Source organism: Paroedura picta, chromosome 18, assembly GCF_049243985.1.
Source record: "Paroedura picta isolate Pp20150507F chromosome 18, Ppicta_v3.0, whole genome shotgun sequence".
Classification (NCBI taxonomy): Eukaryota; Metazoa; Chordata; class Lepidosauria; order Squamata; family Gekkonidae; genus Paroedura; species Paroedura picta.
In genome coordinates this window covers 4991016-5014602 of record NC_135386.1, presented here as the reverse complement: position 1 = coordinate 5014602, position 23587 = coordinate 4991016, and the positions used below count along the sequence as shown (strand labels likewise).

At 51.2% G+C, this 23587-nt stretch overlaps 1 protein-coding gene across 19 annotated transcripts in view; it reads right to left on the bottom strand.

Annotated features, from left to right (window-relative positions):
• Positions 1–23587, bottom strand: part of CELF6 (CUGBP Elav-like family member 6) — a 110725-nt gene that overhangs the window by 17885 nt on the left and 69253 nt on the right. For 16 of the 19 annotated variants that reach the window (XM_077317502.1, XM_077317500.1, XM_077317507.1 and 13 more), the window contains one exon: positions 3359–3407. In XM_077317502.1, the coding sequence (XP_077173617.1) occupies positions 3359–3407 (49 nt within the window). Of the gene's footprint in view, positions 1–3358; positions 3408–6558; positions 6718–19099; positions 19284–23587 lie in introns of those variants that run through there. The other 3 variants (XM_077317504.1, XM_077317506.1, XM_077317505.1) reach the window with 2 other exon arrangements.

Sequence of the window (23587 nt, the reverse complement as noted above, 5' to 3'; positions counted from 1 at the left end):
AGAATGAGGCTGGATGGAGTCACTGAAGCAGTGGGTGTGAACTTAAATCGACTCCGGGGAATGGCAACATCAGCAACATGGCAGGAGAGGGGTTTGGACTGAGCCAATGTAGCCTTGCAATAGAAAGGGGCAGGGTGGGAGAGCTGAGGATAGGGAGTCACAGCCGGTTGATGTCCAGGGGCCAGTAATGGACCTAAGAAGAAGATGTGCACGTACAGTAAAATGCCAGTGTGTCCTTTTGATCAGGAATTCCACTTGATTAATTTTTTAAAGGACTTTGTTAGCCTTCGTGATTAGAGAGCTAACTTTAAATAATGCAAAGGAAAGAAAGAAAAAAGAGGAAAGGAAAAAAAGGAAAAGGAGGGGAAAAAAGGAAGGAAGGAAAGAGAGAGAGAGAGAAAGGAGAATGAATTAATGAAGTAAGGAAGAAAAAAGAGAAAGAGAGAGAAGGAAGGAAGGAAAGAGAGAGAGAGAGAGAGAGAATGAATGAATGAATGAATGAATGAATGAATAAAGGAAGGAAGGAAGGAAGGAAGGAAGGAAGGAAGGAAGGAAGGAAGGAAGGAAGGAAGGAAAGAGAGAATGAATGAATGAATGAATGAATAAAGGAAGGAAGGAAGGAAGGAAGGAAGGAAGGAAGGAAGGAAGGAAGGAAGGAAGGAAGGAAGGAAGGAAGGAAAGAGAGAATGAATGAATGAATGAATGAATAAAGGAAGGAAGGAAGGAAGGAAGGAAAGAGAGAGAGAGAATGAATGAATGAATGAATAAAGGAAGGAAGGAAGGAAGGAAGGAAGGAAGGAAGGAAGGAAGGAAGGAAGGAAGGAAGGAAGGAAAGAGAGAGAGAATGAATGAATGAATGAATAAAGGAAGGAAGGAAGGAAGGAAAGAGAGAGAGAGAATGAATGAATGAATGAATAAAGGAAGGAAGGAAGGAAGGAAGGAAGGAAGGAAGGAAGGAAGGAAGGAAGGAAAGAAAGAGAGAGAGAGAGAATGAATGAATGAATGAATGAATAAAAGGAAGGAAGGAAGGAAGGAAGGAAGGAAGGAAGGAAGGAAGGAAGGAAGGAAGGAACTGTATGCTTTGCACTACTGAAGAACAATCTGCTTTACTAAAATCATTTGGTAGCCATGTTGGTCTCACGCCAAGTTGGAGTCCAGTGGCACCTTTGAGACCAACAAAGTCTAATTCTACGTACAATCTTTTGTGGACACGCATGCACGCTTCTTCAGCTAGATTCAGGTGGGGAGCTGGGTGGGTCTGAAGCAGCAGAACAAAGTCTGAATCCAGCGTCACTTATAAGAGCAACCAAGTTTCATTCTGGGCGGATGTCAGCTTTCAACTGGACGAACACGTCTCCAGGTCACATTGAAACGGAAGTTGCTGGGGCATAAAGGGAGAGGGCGACCAGCAGATCAGCGTAAGTGGAATCAACGGTGTCTGACAGATGCAAGGGCCAAAGAGGATCAACAAACTTCGCTTAGATGGTCTCCATTTGTTTGGGTTTAATTCCGCGGGGAGGAGGGCATCGTGCAGAAAATAAATATACCGAGATTGGAGACTGATGAGGCGATGCACCCTTCTTAATTGTGGAATGCTGAGAGTAATTAACAGAGACCCTGTTGTCGTTATGCTCCGTCCACCTCCTCCCAAGGAGCTGACGTTTTCCTAAAGTTGGAAGATCTTGGTTTTGGGAACGTTCGTTCTCTTTAAAGTAAGGTTGCCAACTTTGGGTTCGGAAACAGCTGGGTGGAGCCCAGAAGAGGGGGATTGTGGCTGGGGAGGAACCTCGGTACGAGAGAACGCCATGCCTTCCCAAGCTGACATAGTCTCCAGGAGCAGTGGAATCACTGTTCTCAACGAGGAAGGGATAAAGAAAAGGCTCAGGCAATCTGGAGATGAGTTGTAATTCTGGGAGGTCTCCCGCTGCCCCCTCCAAGGGGTCCCAGAAGCACCCCGATCACCCCCAGAAGCCCCCCCCCCTGCCGCCCTCGACCACAGGCCGCTGGAGAAAGCCATGCGGCCCCCTTGCCCCAAGTGGCTTTTTTTGTTCGGGCGTAATTGCATTTGATGTGGAGGACGGAGAGACCTCATCAATCAATGGGGAGCCAGGCTGAGGCCGGCTCCTTTATTGATTCTCGGGGCGTTTATCTCTACGTTTGCTGTGCATCAGCCGCAAGAATCACAGCTCTCTGACATTTGCCGGCGAGGAACTGGGCCTTACCAGAAGGGCCCCTGGAGGCTGAACTGGCTGCAGGAAGTGTCGGCGGCTACAAGCGCAAACAGCTCCAAGAGCGGCCTGGAGAAATGTGTGGGGCCGGAGGCCCATCAGTGGCTCTTGCCCACAAGGTACAGAGCAGGGGCAGTCAAACTGTGGCCCTCCAGATGTCCATGGACTACAATTCCCATGAGACCTTGCCAGCTAGAGCAGGGGTAGTCAAACTGTGGCCCTCCAGATGTCCATGGACTACAATTCCCATGAGCCCCTGCCAGCTAGAGCAGGGGTAGTCAAACTATGGCCCTCCAGATGTCCATGGACTACAATTCCCATGAGACCTTGCCAGCTAGAGCAGGGGTAGTCAAACTGTGGCCCTCCAGATGTCCATGGACTACAATTCCCATGAGACCTTGCCAGCTAGAGCAGGGGTAGTCCAACTGTGGCCCTCCAGATGTCCATGGACTACAATTCCCATGAGCCCCTGCCAGCTAGAGCAGGGGTAGTCAAACTGTGGCCCTCCAGATGTCCATGGACTACAATTCCCATGAGACCTTGCCAGCTAGAGCAGGGGTAGTCCAACTGTGGCCCTCCAGATGTCCATGGACTACAATTCCCATGAGCCCCTGCCAGCTAGAGCAGGGGTAGTCAAACTGTGGCCCTCCAGATGTCCATGGACTACAATTCCCATGAGACCTTGCCAGCTAGAGCAGGGGTAGTCCAACTGTGGCCCTCCAGATGTCCATGGACTACAATTCCCATGAGACCTTGCCAGCTAGAGCAGGGGTAGTCCAACTGTGGCCCTCCAGATGTCCATGGACTACAATTCCCATGAGCCCCTGCCAGCTAGAGCAGGGGTAGTCAAACTGTGGCCCTCCAGATGTCCATGGACTACAATTCCCATGAGCCCCTGCCAGCTAGAGCAGGGGTAGTCAAACTGTGGCCCTCCAGATGTCCATGGACTACAACTCCCATGAGCCCCTGCCAGCTAGAGCAGGGGTAGTCAAACTGTGGCCCTCCAGATGTCCATGGACTACAATTCCCATGAGCCCTTGCCAGCTTTTGCCAGCAAGCCGCTCCAATTTCCCAGTAGGACGACCGGCTCGCCAAAGTGCAGTGCCTTTCAAGCATAAAGAGGTACCTACCTCCTCGGCCCTCGCTGTCGGCTGGTTTCACTTGGATCGGGCGATTCATCTGTCGGACAAAACAGGAGGGACCTTGGTTAGAGTCGCGCCCAGACAGCCCACCCGGCACAGCTAAAGGCCCTGCCGTTTGAAGGAAAGGTGCGCCGTCGGGGAACGCAACGGCATGGCACATGCAAGAAGCAAGGCGATAGCACTAGTCCCGCACTCTTAGCCACAGATGGCATGTGGCATCAAACGACAAGCGCTACCCAAGCACGACACTTTCAAGGCCAGGGAGAAGCAGAGGGTTCTCCAGATTAGAAGCCGCCGCTCTGAAACAATGCTGACTCCTGCGGCCGTCTCGGACCCTAAACAAAGAGCCCACCCCGCAGGGAGTGCCCGAATGCCCTGACGCGCCACAAGACGACACCCTTTCCGAAGACTCCTAGGAAAAGCACTTCCTCAGTAGCTCCTTGGCTGGCTCCCTGCTCCTGCCAATCAATCTCGCTAATTGATTTGCATATTAGCAGAACTTGTTGATGTCATTTGATGGCCATTAAAGTCAATTAAAGCGCCTTGGCTTCATCAAGGTGACGGATGAACGGGGACTGGGGCCTATCCCATCATTCATCTTCCCCCTCCCCTCCCCGACATATGCGCACGACGCAAGCTTCAATGTACACACCAGGGCACACACGATGCCGGGATTGTGTGGACTGTTCTCTTGCTCTGGCCTGCGCTTGTTTGCGACAGATGACCGAATCCGGCCTGGGAAACCGCAAAACATCTGGACCTGCAAGCCTGAGGGTTCAGGAGGAAGGAAGAGGCTGGCTCACCCCCCGGGAGAACGGGGACTCGATCAGGGAGGCGGCCTGATGTCCCCCCGTGGATTTCCAAGGGAGCGTGTGCAGTCCCTTTGGAGACGGCGACGGGACATTCTGGGACGGAGCCAGCCCAGTTTTGCAAAGCAGCAAAAGGAAGTGGGGTCTTCCTCTTTAAGAGCCCAGCTGAATATCAAGGACACACGAAGAAGCTGCTTTTCCCTGAATCGGCCTCCGGGCCTCAGACCGGCAGCGTCCATGGTCTCGGGTTCAGGTCACTCGCATCACCTGCTGGTGGCGGTGGAGGTAAGTGCCTTCAAGTCACAGCTGATTCATGGTGACCTACGGTGGGGTTTTCAAGTCAAGAGGCCTTCAGAGGTGGCTTGCCTGCCTCTAGGTAACAGCCCTGGACTTCCCCCATCCAACAAAACATAAGAAACCTTGCTGGATCAGACCAGGGGTCCACCTAGCCCAGCCTCCTGCCTCACACAGTGGCCAACCAGTTCCTCGGGAGGGCCAACAACAGGGCAGAGAGGCCGAGGCCTTCCCCTGATGTTGCCTCCTGACTCTGAGATTCAGAGGCTTAATACCTCTGAATGTGTAGGTTTCCCTCAGTCCCCATGGCTAGCAGCCTTCTATAGACTTCTCCTCCATGGGTCTTTCTTTGACAGCAGCTTGAAAAAATTATCTCTCTCCACAACCTGGTCTACTAAAGCACACCCTTTTAAACCACACTGCAATTCAACAACCTGTGGCCGGCATAAGAGCCATCTACAACAGCCTCTCAAAGCAAACATCGCATAATAAGACAGCAAAGGAATAAAGCTGTCAAGGGGAACATTCACACAAAGCCCGCTGAAATAGGAGCAAATTCCAAACTTAGAACTGGCCTGGAAGGTTTTTTCCAATATGGCACAAGGAAGTATGGTCCAGAAGTGGGTAAACCACTAAAAAGACCCTGTCTTTTTTTTCTAGCTGCTTCTGAAGAAAGAAGAACATGAAGGCCCACAATGCTGAACTGCTGTCATTCCAGGAGATCTCCAGACACTACCTGGAGGTTGGCAACCTTTAACTGGGTGCAATACCTGGATTAAACTGTAGGGGGTGTACGTGGTCCTTTAGATTCCCTGGTCAGGGAGCATAAAACTACTGAGTCAGGTCCAGAACCAAAGAGTAGATCTGGGTGGGACCTGGACTGGCCTCCCTAAAGAAAGCCTCCCCCCCCCCCCCCCACACACACACACACAAACTGAGATTAACCCGCATGATCCAGCCAGGCGGCCAGGAAGAGAGCGAGCCCAGAAACCTGTTTCGGGCGAGGGCCATTCCTGCTAAAACAGCTGCTGAAGCGAAGCCGTCTGGAACGACTCATGACTAAGGGCTGGGTGGGCAGGAAAGAGCCCCCCCTCCCCACGCAAGAAGCGTCCTCCCGCCCCGTCCCCCGACCCTTTGGGAAGGGCACTCCTGACCGCCAGATCGGCAGCCGCAAACTTTTTGCCCGGGAACTCCTTGTCCGCCAGAGACCAAAGACGAATCTTTCCTTTCAAGCCCCCCCTGCCCCCCCTTCGTAAAGCTAATGCCTGTTCCGATCGGCTGCCCGGATCCATCATTCCTGGGCTGCCTCCTCACTACATTAGTTTTATGGCCCTGCGCCTACAATGGGCACGTCGGATCCTGCCAGCGATAAGACTAACAAATTAGTCAAACTGACACCGAGGGGGATTTTTTTTTATTTTTTACTCGCCTGGCTCCGGTGTGTCCCCTGCCAACTCGGCACCGGAGAGGCCTAGGCAGACGGGGGACTTGGGGTGGGGCCTGTCTCCTCCCGCTTCACATCCCCCAGGTCTTACGGGAAAGTGAGACGGGGTCTGACGTCTCCCCAAAGGATGAACGATCCCTAGGAAGATGAGGGAGGAAAGCGACACCGTCCTGCCGAATGTCAAGGCAAGGCTGATAGGGCTGAGAGAGCTCTGAGAGAACTTTGACAGGCCCCAGGTCACCCAGCAGGCTTCACGTGTCTCAAAGCAGCTTACAATCAACTTCCCGTCTTGTCCCCACAACAGACACCCTGTAAGGTTAAGGGGGCTGGGAGGGCTCTGAGAGAACTGCGCTGTGAGAACAGCTCTGCAAGAACTGTTAGCAGCCCAAGGCCACCCAGCTGGCTGCATGTGGAGAAGTGGGGAATCAAAGCCGGTTTTTTAGATTAGAGTCTGCTGCTCTTTAACCGCTATACCACACTGGCTCTCTGATAGCCGAGTTCGAATCCATGGAAGCTTGCTGGCTGACCTTAGGTCTATCTTGCAGGCTTGTTTTAAGAATAAAATGTAGGAGAGGGGAATGACGGATGCCATTTTGGGTCTCCGCTGGGGAGAAAAGTAAGGATATAAACAAAGTAAATACCGTAATTACATCTGGACACTCTCATGAAACTCCCTGGATGATCTCAAGTCAGCCTGAGCTACCTTGCAGGGATGTTGTGAAGACAGGAGGGAAAGACGAGTTGTAGATGCTGCCTTGTTTTGGAGCTGCACAATATGACCTGGATAGATCTGAGCCCAAAGGATACAGGAACAATTTGCAGTTTTGCTTGGAGAACACGAAACCATAAACAGTCCCATTTTCTATTAATTCTAAGTTGGAGTCCAGTGGCCCCTTTAAGACCACGATGTTTTATACAAGGTCGAAGCTTTCCTGTGCATGCAAAAAAATACAAACACCGCAGACCACCTGAATCTAACTAATTCTATGTTGTCAAAGCAGCTAATTGAATTTAGGCTTGCTTTTTTTTTTAAGTGAATGTTTGGTGTGTTTGCTTCCTCCCACATTTCTGCGTCCCCCTTCCCTTCCCCAAACTTCAAGCATTGCCCTAACCTTTTTACGTCTCCGCTGCCCGTAACGTAAATCGCAAAGATCACTTTGGAACCCTGGCCAACCTCAACTCAAGGGATCGCTTCAAAACAGCAGGAAAACCCGTCACTGCAAAAGATTCTGAGCATCTTGGCGACGCCAAAGTAACGTGACAACCAAACCGGCCCCACCAAAACCAAGGGCATATATACAAGATTAAAAAAGGGCATATACATGATGTATATCATATATACATGATAAAAAAGGTACAAAGGGCAAGCATTTGGAGAAACAAACAATGTAAAATCTCAAGAGCGGGCATTGTACTTAACCCCTCTCGCTAACACACATGAACCTGAGATGTTTTCAAAAAAGACTAGATAGTTGGAACAGGTGACTGCATCTAGGTACGGTTGCCAGCCTCCAGGCAGGGCCTGGAGGCCTCCTGGAATTACTGCTGGTCTCCGGATCACAGAGATCAGTTCCCCTGCGGGAGAAGGCTTCTTTGGTGGGTGGGCTGTATGGCGTTATGCCCCTCTGAGGACTTCCTTGGGGGTCTCCCATCCAAGTATTAAGCAGGCTGGACCCTGCTTGGCTTTGGAGATCTGACAGGATCAGCCTAGCCTGGGCCACCCAGGTAAGGGCAAAACAGGTGAGTATGAAGCCTCCTGGGGTGACATACTTACCTTCCTAGGCAGGCAGTGGAGACAAATCTGAAGAAGAGCTGCTTTTTCACGCCCCATTTTTTACTACCTGAAGGAGCCTCGAAACGGCTTACGAGCACCGTCCCCTTCCATTTCCGGGTTTCAGGCAAAGGGCTTTCACCTGACTCCCTGTTCGGTCCTTTTAACCGGAGATGCCATGGACGGACCCTGGGACCCCCTCCCAAATAGCGTCTCTGTAGCTGGCCTACAGCCCCTTCAGTTTGGGGGCAGGCGGGAACAAATTAACAGCACCAAGCTGCTTTGAAAGGCTCTCGGCCTCTTCCATTCGTCCCCTGCCCGGCCATCTAGCTGTCCAAAATGGCGGCCGGATAAGTCACGGTGAACATACGTCCCTGGCTCTTGACTCTCCTTCCCCGAGAGAACCCTCTCGCCAGCGGGTGTGCTTGTGCCCTTCCGCCAGGATCTGCACAGGGCGCAGTGCCAGGCTAATAATAGGCCGCCAAAGCCAGACAGCTCCTGGCATGATGCGTGCGTGCTCCTTCTGCATGCTCTTCCGTCCCACCTGCCGCACAGGCCTATGCGGAACGGGACAGCCCCGCGTGAGACGAGATAAATGGCTCTCAAATGAGCTAACACTGTGGGACAGATTCTCCACGGCAGACACTATCAATCTTGGCGCCTGGGGAACCGAGGCTGGACAACATGGGCAATTTGGAGATCGCTTCCTGGGTGAACCAAGAAGAGCTCCTGACCATAGAGGCTGGGAAGGAATTGGGGGGGGGGGGGGGATGGACGGACATTTCTGCATGTTTTGTAGTCCAAAGATGGACAGATGTCGTTCTTGTTTGGATGGCTCTGTTTCCCCAGAACGCCCATGATCTGCCGGTCTGTTCTAGCTTGACAAAGGGCATCTTCTAAGCCTTCTAGCAATCGGTGGCATAAATGAACACGTGAATTATTTGGACAGCTTTGAACGCATGAAGCTGTTTAAGGCTGAGCCAGGCCCTTGGTCTAGCTAAGTCAGCGTTGACTGGCAACAGCTCTCTGGGGTCCCAAGTCAAGGTGTGTCCCGTCACCTGCTACCTGATCCGTTGAACTGGAGATGCCGGGGATTGAACCTGGGACCTTCTGCATGAAATTGCTCAGTGGTTTGGCGGAGGGAACAATGAAACAGCAAAACAGACACGTCCCTTTAGGGCGTGCACAAGAAGAAGCCGGCGACAGCCCTGCAGGCCAAGCAGAGGCTCTGCCCCTGAGCCAGGGTCCCAGATCAAGGCCTTTCCCATCCCCTCCTGCCTGGTCCTTTAGCTGGAGATGCCGGGGATTGAACCTGGGACCTTCTGCAGGCCAGCAACTTCTTTTATTCAGAAAGACCTCCATTAACCGAGAGAAATCCCAGCTCTGGAAACTTTATCAGATGACTCTGGGTGCAGAAGACAAAAGCTAGCAAAGAATTTCCCACACCACAAATTCTAAGGGGGGCTGGCCATTGGAATCTGTGACCCACTGAGGGTGGCCAGCTCTGAGTATGAAAATACCTGGGGATTTTGGGGGTGGAGATTTGGAAGGGCGAGGTTTGAATGGGTGGGACGCAATGCCCTAAAGTCTATCCTCAAAAGCCGTTTTCAACGGAAAAGTGATCTCTATTGTCTGGAGATGTAATACCCGGAGATCTCCAGGCCCATAAGGAGGCTGTATCAATCCACAAAAAAAAAAGATGCTGGTTTATGTCACATTAGAAGGATGCTCATAAAAAGGGATGCAGCCTGCTTTTGAGAGCATCAGGCATCCATGCATGCTCACACACACACACAGAAGGGCTGTCGCCGGCTTCTTCTTGTGCACGCCCTAAAGGGACGTGTCTGTTTTGCTGTTTCATTGTTCCCTCCGCCAAACCCACTGAGCAATTTCATGCTTTGCCGGCCTGCTTTTCTTCCCCTCCCTCCCCTTCCGAGGAGCACTACAATTATAAGCGTTGCCCGAGCAACGGCCGGTGCTTCCCCTGCGTTGCCCGGGAGACGTGTCGTGTGCTTGATAGGGTAGCCATGGCAACCGGGTAGGCAGTCACAGATGAACAATTTACTTTGTGAGCCGATAATGATGATGGGGGGTGGGTGGGGGGAGCTCAGGGTGAAAAAATTGGAAAAAAAAAACGGTGATGGGGAGGCTCCGGGTGGGGCGGGAAACGTGTGCTGGGAAATTTGTGCTTTGTGGGGAAGACAGAACGTACATGGAGTCGTTTTTCAGATGCACCAGTACGGATTTCAATGGTACAAAAGGCCTCTCCCAACTCAATTGTGTCCCACTCACACATCTAGGGATGGGGGTTAAACACACACTGGCCTAGAGTCGCCGGCGCTTTAAGAGCAAGCAACAGGAAGTGAGGTCACACTGACACCGGCGCTCTAGGAATGCCTGTATTCTCTATGGAAAAGACATACAGATTTGGAAAAGTGCCAGCCAAATCTAATGCTGGGCATAAGCTTTCCTGCCCATGCACAGAAACAGACCAGGGGTGCCCAAAACTGTGGCTCTCCATAAGTCCGTGGACTACATTTCCCACGAGCCCTTGCCAGCACAGGGCTCATGGGAATCGTAGTCCATGGATATCTGCAGAACCACAGTTTGGCTACCTCTACAATAGAAGGAAGTCTGAGTCCAGGGGCACCTCGAAGACCAACCAAGTTTAATTCTGGGTATCAACTTTCATATAAACGGTTTGCCTGCTTGGCCTACTGGGCAAGGACTGATCCTGCTCCTACCTGGGGGCAAAACCAGTTACACAATAGAGTGAGTAGAGTCTTGCCAACTCTGGGTTCTGAAATACCCAGAGATTTGGGAAGGGAGGCTGGGAGGGACCTGAGCAGAGTATAATACAGCCCACCTTCCAGGGGAGCAATTTTGACAGATGGACAGACAGATAGATGGATGTAGACTGTAGACCAGTTATGATTCTGGGCAACTTCCAGCTCCCACCTGGAGGTTGGCAACCCACATCATAAGGGGGACATTTCACTGCAGAAGCCATGTCTTCCCCCTGCAGCTTTGCTTTTCTGGAAGGGCTTTGACTTAGATTGATGGCGGACGGCCGTTAGCCTTTTGACGTCCTTCCTCCTGTGTCCGTTCAAATTAATTTACTGGCGTCGTTTTATCAGGTTTCAACTTGTACATCACCTTGAACAGCCTTGTTCCGGCTGGTGGTGGAAAGTGCCATCAAGTCACAGTTGATTTATGGAGACCCCACAGGGTTGTCAAGGCGAGAGACGTTCAGAAGTGGTTCGCCATGGCCTGACTCTGCATGGCAACCCTGGACTGCCTTGGTGGTCTCCCATCCATGTACTGACCTGGGCCGACCCTCCTTAGCTTCAGAGAATGAAGGCTAAATGCCTTTGGAATTGGCTATGGTGTAGGACAGCAGGCTGGACCAGATGGACCACTGGTCTGATCCAGCAAGGCTCTTCTGAGGTTCTTATGAAGACCTTGACTTGTATGCCCTGTTGTTGGACCTTCAAAGGAACTGGCTGGCCATGGTGTAGGACAGGATGTTGGACCAGAAGGACCACTGGTCTGATCCAGCAGGGCTCTTCTGAGGTTCTTCTGAGGTTCTTAGGCTCTTCTGAGGTTCTCTCTGCCCTGTTGTTGGACCTCCAGAGGAACTGGTTGGCCATGGTGTAGCACAGGAACCTGGACTAGATGGACCACTGGTCTGATCCAGCAGGGCTCTTCTTAATCCTTACAACAAAGGACAGAAAGTACTTTTCCTGAAGCCGGGGGGGGGGGAGCAGGTGAGGCCCACTGCTGAGCTGCCAATCACATTGATGAGTGAAATGGCCTTTGATGGAATCTATTTCCCCGGCCTCTGGTTGCTATATGCTTAATGTAATAAAACTCCAGTGAGTATGATTTAGAATAACATTTACTGAACAGGCCGGTGTCATTCTGATGTGTCTCTCTCGGCTTTGCTCGCTGGTTATTAAACTCTATTGATTCTCTGGGACTGTCTGATGTTTATAAATGTCAAGCCGTCTTGTGGAAGCCCGAACTTGGGGGACTGGCTAACCTATATGAGAGCCGGGGTGGGGGAGAGGGAGGGGAGAGGGAGCGAAGCATGAGGTGCGAGGGAGCTAGTGTGATGGAGTGGTTAAGAGCATCAGCTCACAGCTGGGAGATCTGGGTTTGAATCCACACTGGAAGCTTGCTGGGTGAGTCTGGGCCAGCCACATCCTCCCTGCCAGTTTCACCACAGCCTCCGCTGTCGTCTGACTACAGAGAATCACAGAGGAGTTTCCGTCCCCCAGATAACATTGGAAAGAAAAAGAACAGGGTCTTCCTACACGGATGAGTTTTGAAAATGCATCTTTCACTTGTAACCCGCCAGGAGCCGGTCGGTCCAGGAGTGGCGGCTTATAAATCAAATCACATCAAAAAATTTATAAACAAACAGAGGGAACAAAAGATTCATGCGACGGAGGAAACATTTATTTGAAAACGCGATTAAACTGCTTGCGTTCCGGCCTTGTGACGACCATTCAATATAGGCGTGTCATTTCTACAAGCAAACCAGATTAAGGGACATTTCTCTTTTTTTGGACCTCAATTTAGCCTTTCAGACAGTGGTGTCTGCTTCGGCCCTCCCAAGACTCACTTGCCCAACCCAGAATTGGAAACCGTAGGGAGAATGCCTGAGAGTCCTCCCTCCAAAACAGCCGGTTTCTGCAGTCTGGAGATGCGCTGTCGTTCCGGGGGATCCCCAGGTCCCACCTGGAGGCTGGCATCCCTATCAACCACGGACAAGGCCAGAGCCCCCCTCCAAAGTGCCCATTTTCCCCAGGGGAACTGAATTCTGCAGTCTGGAGCTGAGCTGTCATTCCGCAGGATCCCCAGGTCCCACCTGGAGGCTGGCATCTCTATCAACAAGGTGCAAAGCCCTAGAGTCCTCCCTCCAAAGCAGCCACTTTCTCTGTTGAGACTGCAGTCTGGAGATGAGCTGTAACTCCAGGGGAATCCCAGGTCCCACCTGGAGGTTGGCAGCCTTACCTAGGCAGAAAACCCGCGTGGCCTCCTGGAACTCACTGTAACCCAGGGACGGAGGAGCTTTAGGGCTCAGGTGTCATAGTGCAGGCAGGAACGGCGGCCTCCCTAAAGCCACCCTGTGAGGCTGTGGCCCTATTGTCGTGCCAGCTACGGAAGCCAAGAGAGACTCTGCTTCTCCAGGCGGCCGCCGCTGCCAGCACAGCGCTTGGCCCGGATCCCAGCCCCCTGGAGCCCAAGGGAAGCTTCCCCTCCGGAGGCCGGGGCTCTCTCGCTTCTCGCCACTGCAGCAGAGGCAGCGGCCGCAAGTTTGAGTCATCGCCATGTGCTGTGCCGTCCCCTCCCTCCTCCCGGAGTCCTGATAGAGGAGCGGCAAGCGGCGTTTCCTCGTGCAGGCGGCCAGCCGGAGGGAGGCGGCAGCACCAGCCGTCCCTGTGGCTTCGGCTCGAATCCGCGGGAGCTCTGAAAGACTGGGAAGCGGGGCCCTTTTCAAAGAGGCCTGTGTAATGCGGCGAAGGAGTGATTTTTTGCCTTTCCCACCCTCCTTTGAGAGGTGCCGGGTTCAAGGCCAAGGGGAAGGGAGCTTCGGCTGCCCCCAAAGTGCTACTGGGATTGCACCTGGGTCCTCGACTCAAGGCCAAGCACTGATCCAGGCAGCCCAGGCAAGCCTGTCTGATCTCGGAAGCTAACCTCCGAGGATTTGGGTGCTAGCTCCTCCAAGGGACACGAGCTCCAAAACACAGAGGCAGGCAATGGCAAACCACCTCCAAAAGTCCTTTGCCTGCCTGCCAGACACTCCGAGGCCTAGTCTGCACACACAGGATAATGCGCTTTCAATGTGCTTTGGCAGCTGGATTTTCCTGTGTGGAACAGGAAAACCTACTTCTAATGTGCATTGAAAGTGCATTATCTATTGTGTGCAGACTCGGTCCTAAGGTCTCTTGGCTACACACCACACACGCCACCCCAGCAACAAATCATAATACTGGACGGCAACACGGCTACTCTCGAAACCCGGACTCCTCTGAAATGGGTCGGCCCAACGCTGCAGCCTGCACCGAAGGCATTGCAAATGGGGAATGGAAGCCGCCTTAAGAAGGAAGGCTCAACAAAAGGGTGGAGTTCTAGAAGGGGGAACATAAAACCATCCAGTCCATCTCCAAAGCAGCTGTTTTCTACAGGGGAAGATCCAGGAATCCCCCAATCCAGACTTGGCAACCACAGAATCATAGGGTTGGAAGGGACCTCCAGGGTCCCTACCTGCTCCCCCACTGACTGCAATTCCATGCCCAGATGATGAATCCAAGGTGTGCCCTTAGCAGACGGTCTCCACCCTGCTCTGGTACAAAAGGGAATCTGCTTACAGATCAATTTTGGCTCAGTGAGCCTTTGGTTAAGAACAGAGACCCTACAAAAGGGCTTCCAGAAGATGAACAGCACTGATTTAGGCTTTCTTATCCTCGACCGGCTACCATGACACACGCTTACTTAATTCATTCTATTCACAGAACTATTTTTTTTTGGCCCAGAATCCGGTTTTCTTTCCTTCCCTTCCCTACCCAAAAAACACCATCGCGTTTGAGAATACAGAAATATCTCGTTACCCCCAACTCCTGGCTTCACACCTCAAGATTCACCGATCACTCGCTTAGCTCACACCTGGCCTTTCGGCCCAACGGGCGCCCAAAACGGCTTACGTCCTTCTCCTCGCCTCCGCTTGCCTCCTCACAACGACCCTGCGAGGGAGGCCAGGCGGAGAGGGTGACTCGCAGGGCAGATTCCCAGATTTTAGCCTGACCCTCTCTTAGACCCTATTGTCTCCTGCGCCCCATCGGGCAGCTCCTGGAGGCCGTCAGCCCAAGAATTAACTCCTTGCCCCGTGGAAGGAAAGGAGGATGCCCAGATTTCGGCCTGCGCCGCCCTCCCCAAATAGAAAAGGAAATGTGCCAAACTGCGCCAATGAAAGTCGCCAAGCCCTGGCACCTCAATCAGGAACTCTCTGCAAGAGGCTGGGAACCGTAGCCCAAAATAGCAGATGGCACGCCCTGGCTCCGTCCGGAGGCTCGCCTTTCTCTGCTGGCAAGAAGAGCGCTCAGCAGTGGCGTTTTTAATTGGAAACGCTTCTGGGAGCTTGACGGCCGCCGTCCTTGCAGAGACACCCCTGCTTGGACTAGGAGGTGCTTCTCCCAGACTGTTCCGTGAGCTGCCGTCAAGCAAAGAACATCAGCCAAAGGGGTGGGTGGGGAGGCCACCGTCCGTGGCATGGCTACTTGGGAGGAAGCCCCACCAAACCCTTGCTTTGAAGGGTGCTATGGGGTGGGGATGGTGGGACGTGCCGCCAAGTGGCAGCTGAGTAACAGCGACCCTGAGGGGTCTCCAAGGCAAGAGATGCCCAAAGGGAGTTTGCCACTGCCTGTCTCTGCACAGCAATTCTGGACTGCCTTGGGGGTCTACCCTCCAGGTGCTAACTGCAGCTGACCCTGCTTAGCTTCCGAGATCTGGGCCACCCAGCACAGGTTTTGAGAGGGTCAGTGCTTTTTTGCATTGCCACTCAGAGGCCCTACCCTGGATTTCTTGGGAGAGAGCTCCAGCTGGGGTTCAGACTTGAAACGCGGGAAGAAACTGCACACTGGCTTCCTTTCCGATGCTTCGAGGGGTCTCCCGTGTTTCTGGCCCCTCTGCAAACCGATGGTGGCGAAGAAGAAGAAGAAGAAGAAGGAGAAGAAGAAGAAGGAGAAGGAGAAGGAGAAGGAGAAGGAGAAGGAGAAGGAGAAGGAGAAGGAGAAGGAGGAGGAGGAGGAGGAGGAGGAGGAGGAGGAGGAGGAGGAGAAGGAGAAGGAGAAGGAGAAGGAGAAGGAGAAGGAGAAGGAGAAGGAGAAGGAGAAGGAGAAGGAGAAGGAGAAGGAGGAGGAGGAGGAGAAGGAGGAGGAGGAGGAGAAGGAGAAGGAGAAGGAGAAGGAGAAGGAGAAGGAGAAGGAGAAGAGTTGGTTTTATATGCCACTTTTCTCTACCCGAAGGAGTCTCAAAGCAGCTTACAGTCACCTCCCCTTTCCTAGTGTCTTAGAGCGTCAGACTAGGATCTGTTTGCATTGATGACTGCTCCTTAGAAGGCCAGATCCTGAAGATGAAACTCAAATACTTTGGCCACCTCATGACATATCGGCGGCTAGCAGGGTCACCACCACCACAGTGACGTGTCCATTCACATTGACAGCGCATTCACTGACCATCCGGAAAAAAGGTAATTCCATTGATCAGCCAAAGTAGAGGGGAGGGGGGGGGAGGAGGAAAGAACTGAAGAAACAGCGCAGAGAAGATCAGCAGAAAGTAAGGATGTAAGTTAAAGCGTCCAGGGGAAAACTGGTAGAATACGTGGTAAAGCACTGTGGGGTGATAAATGACAGAGAGATTTCTTTCCAACCCCCATTGTCCCCATGCTCTCAGGGTAACCACTAGGTTACTATAAATTCTCAGAGCAGGCTAATTTCCCTTCCCCTGTTTGTTTTTCTCGTTTGCACGGGAAAACGAGGCCGATGGTCCAAAATAGGGGGGAATTATTTTATGACTCTGTTTTATAAAAAATGACCCCAAAAGTTCCCAACGTGTTTCGCCCCCCAAAAGTCTTCTTTGGGGGAATCTGCAATGTGTAATACGACACGAACATCCCCGAGTTTACACAATTATGGTTAAAATCACAATATGTATTATATTAAAAGTTTAAAAACTCACCCTAAGGTATATGTTTTTTTTTAAAAAAAAATACAGGTTTTCCATATAGGAATGTTAGGGGTAGTTTTAAAAAACTGAGTAATAAAAGCATTTTACCTATTTTGCATATATACCTCTGTTGGAATATGCAAGATCTGTCATGATTTAACAGCAGATGAGGAATGTCCCACAGGGGACATTGAAGGAGAGGTGTTGTTCGCATAGCCCTTCCTGACATTTTTTAAATAGTCTCCTCCTCTGTCCTGATTGGCTGATTTGGAGACTTCCTGCTCCTCTGGGGGCACTTCCTCCCTGCTTACTTCCGGAACAGACAGAATAAACAAAGAACAACTAAACAGCCTTAGGACGCTCCCTCTTTCCTCGTTCCAAACAAAGTTTCTTTCTCTTCTTAATAAAACTATTTTATTCTTTAAGCGGCTAGTGCTTTGCCCCTCTGGGCATACTTAAACTCTGCCAACAGTCTCTAACACGCGCCAATTATATATTATTACTGAATATAACTTCCATATCTTTGCTTTACATCAGTTGCATCTGGGGAGAGGCAAAAATTGCCCCTTGGTTAGTGGCAGCTCGAGATGGTCAAGTCTGAGAACATGTAGTCCGATATCTATCTTGACTAGTGCCTTGACAAAGGATACCATTTAACCTTGAGGATTTGTGGGTCACATTTTGGTGACTCAGTGCCCTCCAATTGCCCCGTCGAGGCACTGGAGTCTTGGGGTCAACGAGGGTTGTAAATTCATAGAATCCTAGAATCCTAGAGTTGGAAGGGACCATACAGGCCATCTAGTCATAGAATCATAGAATCCTAGAGTTGGAAGGGACCATACAGGCCATCTAGTCATAGAATCATAGAATCCTAGAGTTGGAAGGGGCCACACAGGCCATCTAGTCATAGAATCATAGAATCCTAGAGTTGGAAGGGGCCATACAGGCCATCTAGTCATAGAATCATAGAATCATAGAGTTGGAAGGGGCCACACAGGCCATCTAGTCATAGAATCATAGAATCCTAGAGTTGGAAGGGGCCACACAGGCCATCTAGTCATAGAATCATAGAATCATAGAGTTGGAAGGGGCCATACAGGCCATCTAGTCATAGAATCCTAGAATCATAGAGTTGGAAGGGGCCACACAGGCCATCTAGTCATAGAATCATAGAATCATAGAGTTGGAAGGGGCCACACAGGCCATCTAGTCATAGAATCATAGAATCCTAGAGTTGGAAGGGGCCACACAGGCCATCTAGTCATAGAATCATAGAATCCTAGAGTTGGAAGGGGCCATACAGGCCATCTAGTCATAGAATCATAGAATCATAGAGTTGGAAGGGGCCACACAGGCCATCTAGTCATAGAATCCTAGAATCATAGAGTTGGAAGGGGCCACACAGGCCATCTAGTCATAGAATCATAGAATCATAGAGTTGGAAGGGGCCATAAAGGCCATCTAGTCATAGAATCCTAGAATCATAGAGTTGGAAGGGGCCACACAGGCCATCTAGTCCAACCCCCTGCTCAACGCAGGATCAGCCCAGAGCATCCTAAAGCAATTCAGGTCAGCCTGCATTGCTAAATTGAAAGGTTTGGTCCAAGTCTAGTTTTTTTGCTCCCCCTCGCCGATGACTTACGGCGGTGCTGTTGAAAAATGACTGAAGAACAGTGGTTGGACCGGCCACCAGCCAGTCCTAGATCCTGCTTATGAATTTGATGCTTGCATGTCAATTCTAGCAACGGCAGAGAAACATAGCGTGCTACTTGGGGTTTTTCCTGAGGATGGTGCTACTGAGAAAAGCAGCCTATGAATCACAAATTCCCCAGACCAGGAATGGAACCCTGCAGGGTCTAGAAAGCTCCACTAACGCACATGGAAATATGACATGGTAATTAAGGAGCTCCCCCATCCACCTAGCCTTCCATGCAAAAAAAATCAGGGCTGATGAGGACTAAATATGCCCTCAAAGAGATGGAATATTGAGAGCAATTGAGAAAAAGAAGGGGGGAAAGTGAAGGAGTTCTGTGGGTGGGGGAGATTTCCTAGTTGTTTTCCTTTCCTTACAGAGTATCTCAGAGTGTCCTTCAGTGGTGCCTCATTCCCAGTTGTCTTAACTTCCACCCTTCCACGCGTGAAAACTGAAACATGTTTGAACAGAGACATGTTGAAGGATTTACTCCATTTATTCCCCTTAGCTTATCTCCCGCTGTCTCAGAAGCCTAGATAGTTGTTTGAAGATACAATTTGTATCTTTCCTTCTTCTTTTTCTCAATAACTTTAAACATCACCTCTATTCCGGGACGTACTTAGTCCTCATCAGCCCAGGTTTCTATAAAAACACCGTCGTACAAGATGCTATCAACAGCTAAGTGCAGGCCCCAGTGGGCGCAGTTTGCAAACAGGTAAGCTCTGCGCCTCGTGGCGCCCTAGCGCTCATACGCACGCACTTTCATGCGTGTGACCTACAGATAAAACGTGCCCACCGCCATTACCCCTCTCGGGGATTTACATTCCAGAGAAGCTAAATCTTGAGCGCTGACCCTTGGGAAAATTCCGTTTTTCCCAGAGCATCTCCCTAACCGAGAATCGCAAAACAAAGACAATGATTCACCGGTGACAGATTCCAAAAAAGAGGGACTTCCTTTTGGTCAACAGGGAGCATTTGTGGTGTTTACCTTGGTCCGCTGGTGCTCTCCATGGACATCCGGTACATGGCCCCGTCTCTCGGCATGCGGCGCTTCACGCTGGCTGTGCCTATTCTCCGTCTCTCCCTCCCTAGAACGGGTCACGGTCCCCCGTGTGGGCACCCTTGACCCGGACTTGCCTGCCACATCGCCCCGCCCTCTGCACCTCTGGCCAGCCACGCGCTCCCCGACGCTGCCCAAGAGATGCTGCTGCCCGTTCGCTCGGGGGCACACACTCTTGTGAGAGCAGTGCTGCAGTTGCCTTGCCTGTTTCGATAAATCCAGCGCTCTATTAATAGCTGCCTCCGCTAGCGGGGAGCTGAGGCTTGGGCTGAGGGGGACGCAGGGGCGGGCGACGCTAAGCGGCCTCTTTGGAGCCGTCCTTTGGCACAGGACAGAGACATCCCCGGCAGGGGTGAGGCCAGAAGGGTTAGACCCAAGCAGGAAAAGGTGGACCCCCAGGGGCATCGATTGTTCTCCTTTCCCTCAGCTCTGCCACACCTAAACGGGCAGAGACCAAGCTCGGAGACAGGGGAGAGACCAGCGTTTAGAAGCTACGGCACACAAAAGAGGGAGCTGGAATGAACTGGGCTGGTCTTTGAGGGCTTCTGTTTTATTCTCATGGGCAAAGAGACAAACGTGGCCGCCAGTTGATCGACGGGGAATTGAACTGTGGAACGTAGGGCCAGAGGATGTAGTGATGGGTCTGAGCAAGGATGGTTTTAGAAGGGGATTAGGCAGGTCAGTGGAGGAGACGTTTCTCCTTCCCATGGTGCCTAGGGTTGCTAGCTCTGGTTGGGAAATACTTGGAGGTTTGAGTGGAGGACGGCTTGGGGTCCTCGGGAGAATATGACGCCATAGGTGCTACTCTACAAAGCAGCCCTTTTATTTCAGGAACTTAATCTGGTCATCTGCAGATAGCAGGAGACCTCCAGGTGCCACCTAGCTGTGGTGGTTTAAGGGAATCTCCATGTTCAGAGGCGGTCAGCCTTTGGATACCAGTGGTAGGAGGTGACACCTCAAAAAGGCCTTGGCGTGTATGCCCTGTTTGTTGACCATGCAAGGCAGCTGCTCGGCCCCTGGGTGAAACAGGATGCTGGAGGAGATGGACCAACGGAACATCAAGAACATTAGAAGTTCCCTTCTACTGAATCAGACGCTTGGGCAGTCAAGGGCACTGTAGTCTATTCAGATGGGCAGCACCTTTCCAGGATCTCAGGTCTTTGCCATCGACTGATCCTTGGACCTGGAGATGCTGGAGATTGAACTGGGGGTCTTCCGCATGCCAAGCAGAAGCTCTGCCACTGAGCCCCTCCAGCGCCAGGGCACCTCTTATGAAATTGTACTGTCCATGCGAAGGATGCTTCCAGCGCGGACATCCTGTAGAATCATTATACCTGCTGGTTAATAATTCCGGGCGGGGGGGGGGGGATTGCAGCAAAATTAAACAGGGGTCCCCATGGACTTGATAACATTTTATTCCAGCACAGCTTTTGTGAGCCAGAGCTCCCTTAGCCAGGTGATTTGCAGGAGAAATGAAGCAAGGTCCTGGGTTCCACCTGCCACTTTGCCATGCCACAGGCTCAAATGTAACAAAAGGACTGCCTCAAATACCCCCTGAAGGAGTCTCAAAGAGGCTTCCAATTGCGTTCCCTTCCTCTCCCCACAACAGGCACTCTGTGAGGGAGGTGAGGCCGAGAGAGCTCTGACAGAACTGCTCTGTGAGAACAGTTCTGTCAGAGTTCTCACAGCTTCACCTCCCTCACAGAGTGCTCTGTGAGAACAGTTCTGACAGGCTGCACATGGGAGAGGAGTGGGGACTCAAACCTGGCTCTGCAGATTAGAAACTGCTGCTCTTAACCACTTCGCCATTTGCCTTTTTGGAAGCAAAACATGGGACACACGTTCACGGCCCAACCCTGAAATTGCAAGCTCAACGGTGATTCAACCTCGGCACCCAACGTATCTAAAACAAAATGCAAAACGACAACGCAGTGCAAATTTGGATGGGTTGCCGACCTCTAGCTGGGGGAAGTGGAACTTGAACCCAGGACCTTCCGCAAGGCCAGCAGATGCTCTATCATTGGGCCACAGTCCCTCCCCACAAGTCTCCAGGGTCTCAGACAAAGGTCCCACCAGGGGACCGGCGACCCGATATTATACTTCCAAGTTCACTCCCTTAACCAGTTCATCTGTCTATAATGAGGTAACCCGAGGTAATTGCCTGCCACGGCACGCTGGGAGGAGAGGAGCTCAATCTCCCGTTCTGCCATATGGTACGGTCCAAGAATGGCTATACCACGTGCTACGCATGCATATGTGAATTGGCACTTTGTGACAAAGACATTCTGTTCTCCTTTCAAAAAAAAAAAAAAAAAGCCACGCAGATTTTAATACCCACTTCTCTTGTAAGCGCGGACAGGAAATAAAAAATCACTTTGCTGTGTTTGTGTGTGTGTGCGTGTGCGTGTCAAACTACCCTAATTATGCGTAACAATATGGTTAAATGGTGTTTATGGGTAATTCATCAGCATTAAGTAATTTGCAATGTGTACTAGTGACAGAGACCCATAACTGGCTCTCGGGCGTCCCCACAAAGCCCTTCCAAAGAGACAAATTTATACAGCGTTCAAGGGACATGGTGCTTTCAGCTCGACGGCTGGATGGCCTAGTGGTTTGAGCGTGGGATTGGAAATTGGGGCATCCTGGTTCAAGTCCCCCACTAATTTACGAAGCCTCCCAGCAGGCCTGGTGCTAGTCATTCTCTCTCCGCCTGGCTCTACCTCACAGGGTTGTTGTGAATTACGAGATAACTACGCATGCTGTCCTTGGGGAGAAAAGGGGCTTAAATTTTAACAAGTCCAGACCCTTTATCCCCCATTAATGGCCATGCTAATTAATCAGCGCACAGAAACGGCCATGCATTAAAGTGGCGACGTTTTATCGACTGATCAATTACATTCATATGGCTTCTTTTGATAGATCAGGCAGGGGCCCCTGATTAATCGGGCAGAAATTCTTTGGGGGAAAAAAATATTTTTGTCAACGTGGCAGGCACGCTTCATTCCTTCTCTTGCATGCAGGGAAGATAGTCTGCTCAAGGGTGGTGCCACGGGAGTTCACGATCCCTGAACAAAGAGATGGCACTCCTTAGAACATGTGCGCATGCAAACATGTGCTGGTTTAATCAATCCGATTGCTTGTATGCAATTAATGGGCGGATTTCAAAAGGACAGGCCTGCAGGGCGCATGAATCCTTCACTCGAAGGTCTCCTACAATGTTCATTTACCCAAAAACGAATGCATCAATAGAGAAAGTGCCGTGAAGGAGTGGCCTAAAGGTTAGAGGACCCAAGCAGGCACGGGAAAGGTTTGAGTTCAAATGCTCCACAAAAGTGGCAGTCTTCACTACAGCCGGTCCCTCACACGCGGTCTCAGCCAATTCCTACCTCAGCCAATTCCTATTCCAGAGAGTTAGCAGGTGTGGAGAAATCAGCATGGGTAATGAGACAGGAAACCCAGATCTCTATTAAGTCCCGCTGGATGCATGGTCTTGAGCTTCATTATCAGCTGCAGTTCTTTCTAATTTCCCTTTGAAATTCCTTCGTAAGAAAACTGCTGCTCTTGGGTCCAGTAGTTCCCTTACAAAGGGATTCACCTGCTATGGCCATTTGCCTTCTAATGTCATTTGGAACCATAATCACTCCACTCTCCACTGATATAAGGACAGATGGAGTCACAATTCTAGCTGCATCTGAAGACCTGAGCAGTGACTCTCAAAAGCTCCATCCTGTCCATGGATTCTGTTTGTCTTTAAGCTACTGTATCTCTTTGGCAGAACAAAGTTGGAGTCAGGCGGCACCTTTAAGATCCACAACGTTTAATTCTGGATATAAACGAGAACATGTGCCACGTCACTCAGTTCTCACTTATCTTGATTCTTGCTCACGGTTCTTACCTACCACTTTAATCCATTCTCAGCTATCATCGCCCCATGGTTAAGAGCGGTGAGTTCTAATCTGGAGAATCGGGTTTGAGTCCCCACTCCCCTACCTTGGGCCAGTCACAGTTCTTTGAGAGCTGTTCTCCCAGAGCAGTTCTGTCAGAGCTCTCTCAACCCCACCTACCTCGCAGAGTGTCTGCTGTGGGGAGAGGAAGGCTAGCCGGATCTCACCGATTTTGGAAGATAAGCAGGGTCAGCCCTGGCCAGTATTTGGACAGGAGACTCCCGAGGAAGTCTAGAGATTCGCTACGCAGAGTCAGGCAATGGCAGACCGCCTGTGTCCATTACTTGCCTTCAATCTCTGAAGCTAAGCAAGGTCAGTCCAGGTCAGTCCTTGGATGGGAGACCACCAAGGGACGCCCACGTTGCTACCTCTGAATGCCTCTAGCTTTGAAAATCCCGCAGGTTAGCTGTGACTTGACAGCAAAAAGAAAAGAGGGGGATTTCGGTGTGTCTTTTTTGGGTTGAAAAAGAAA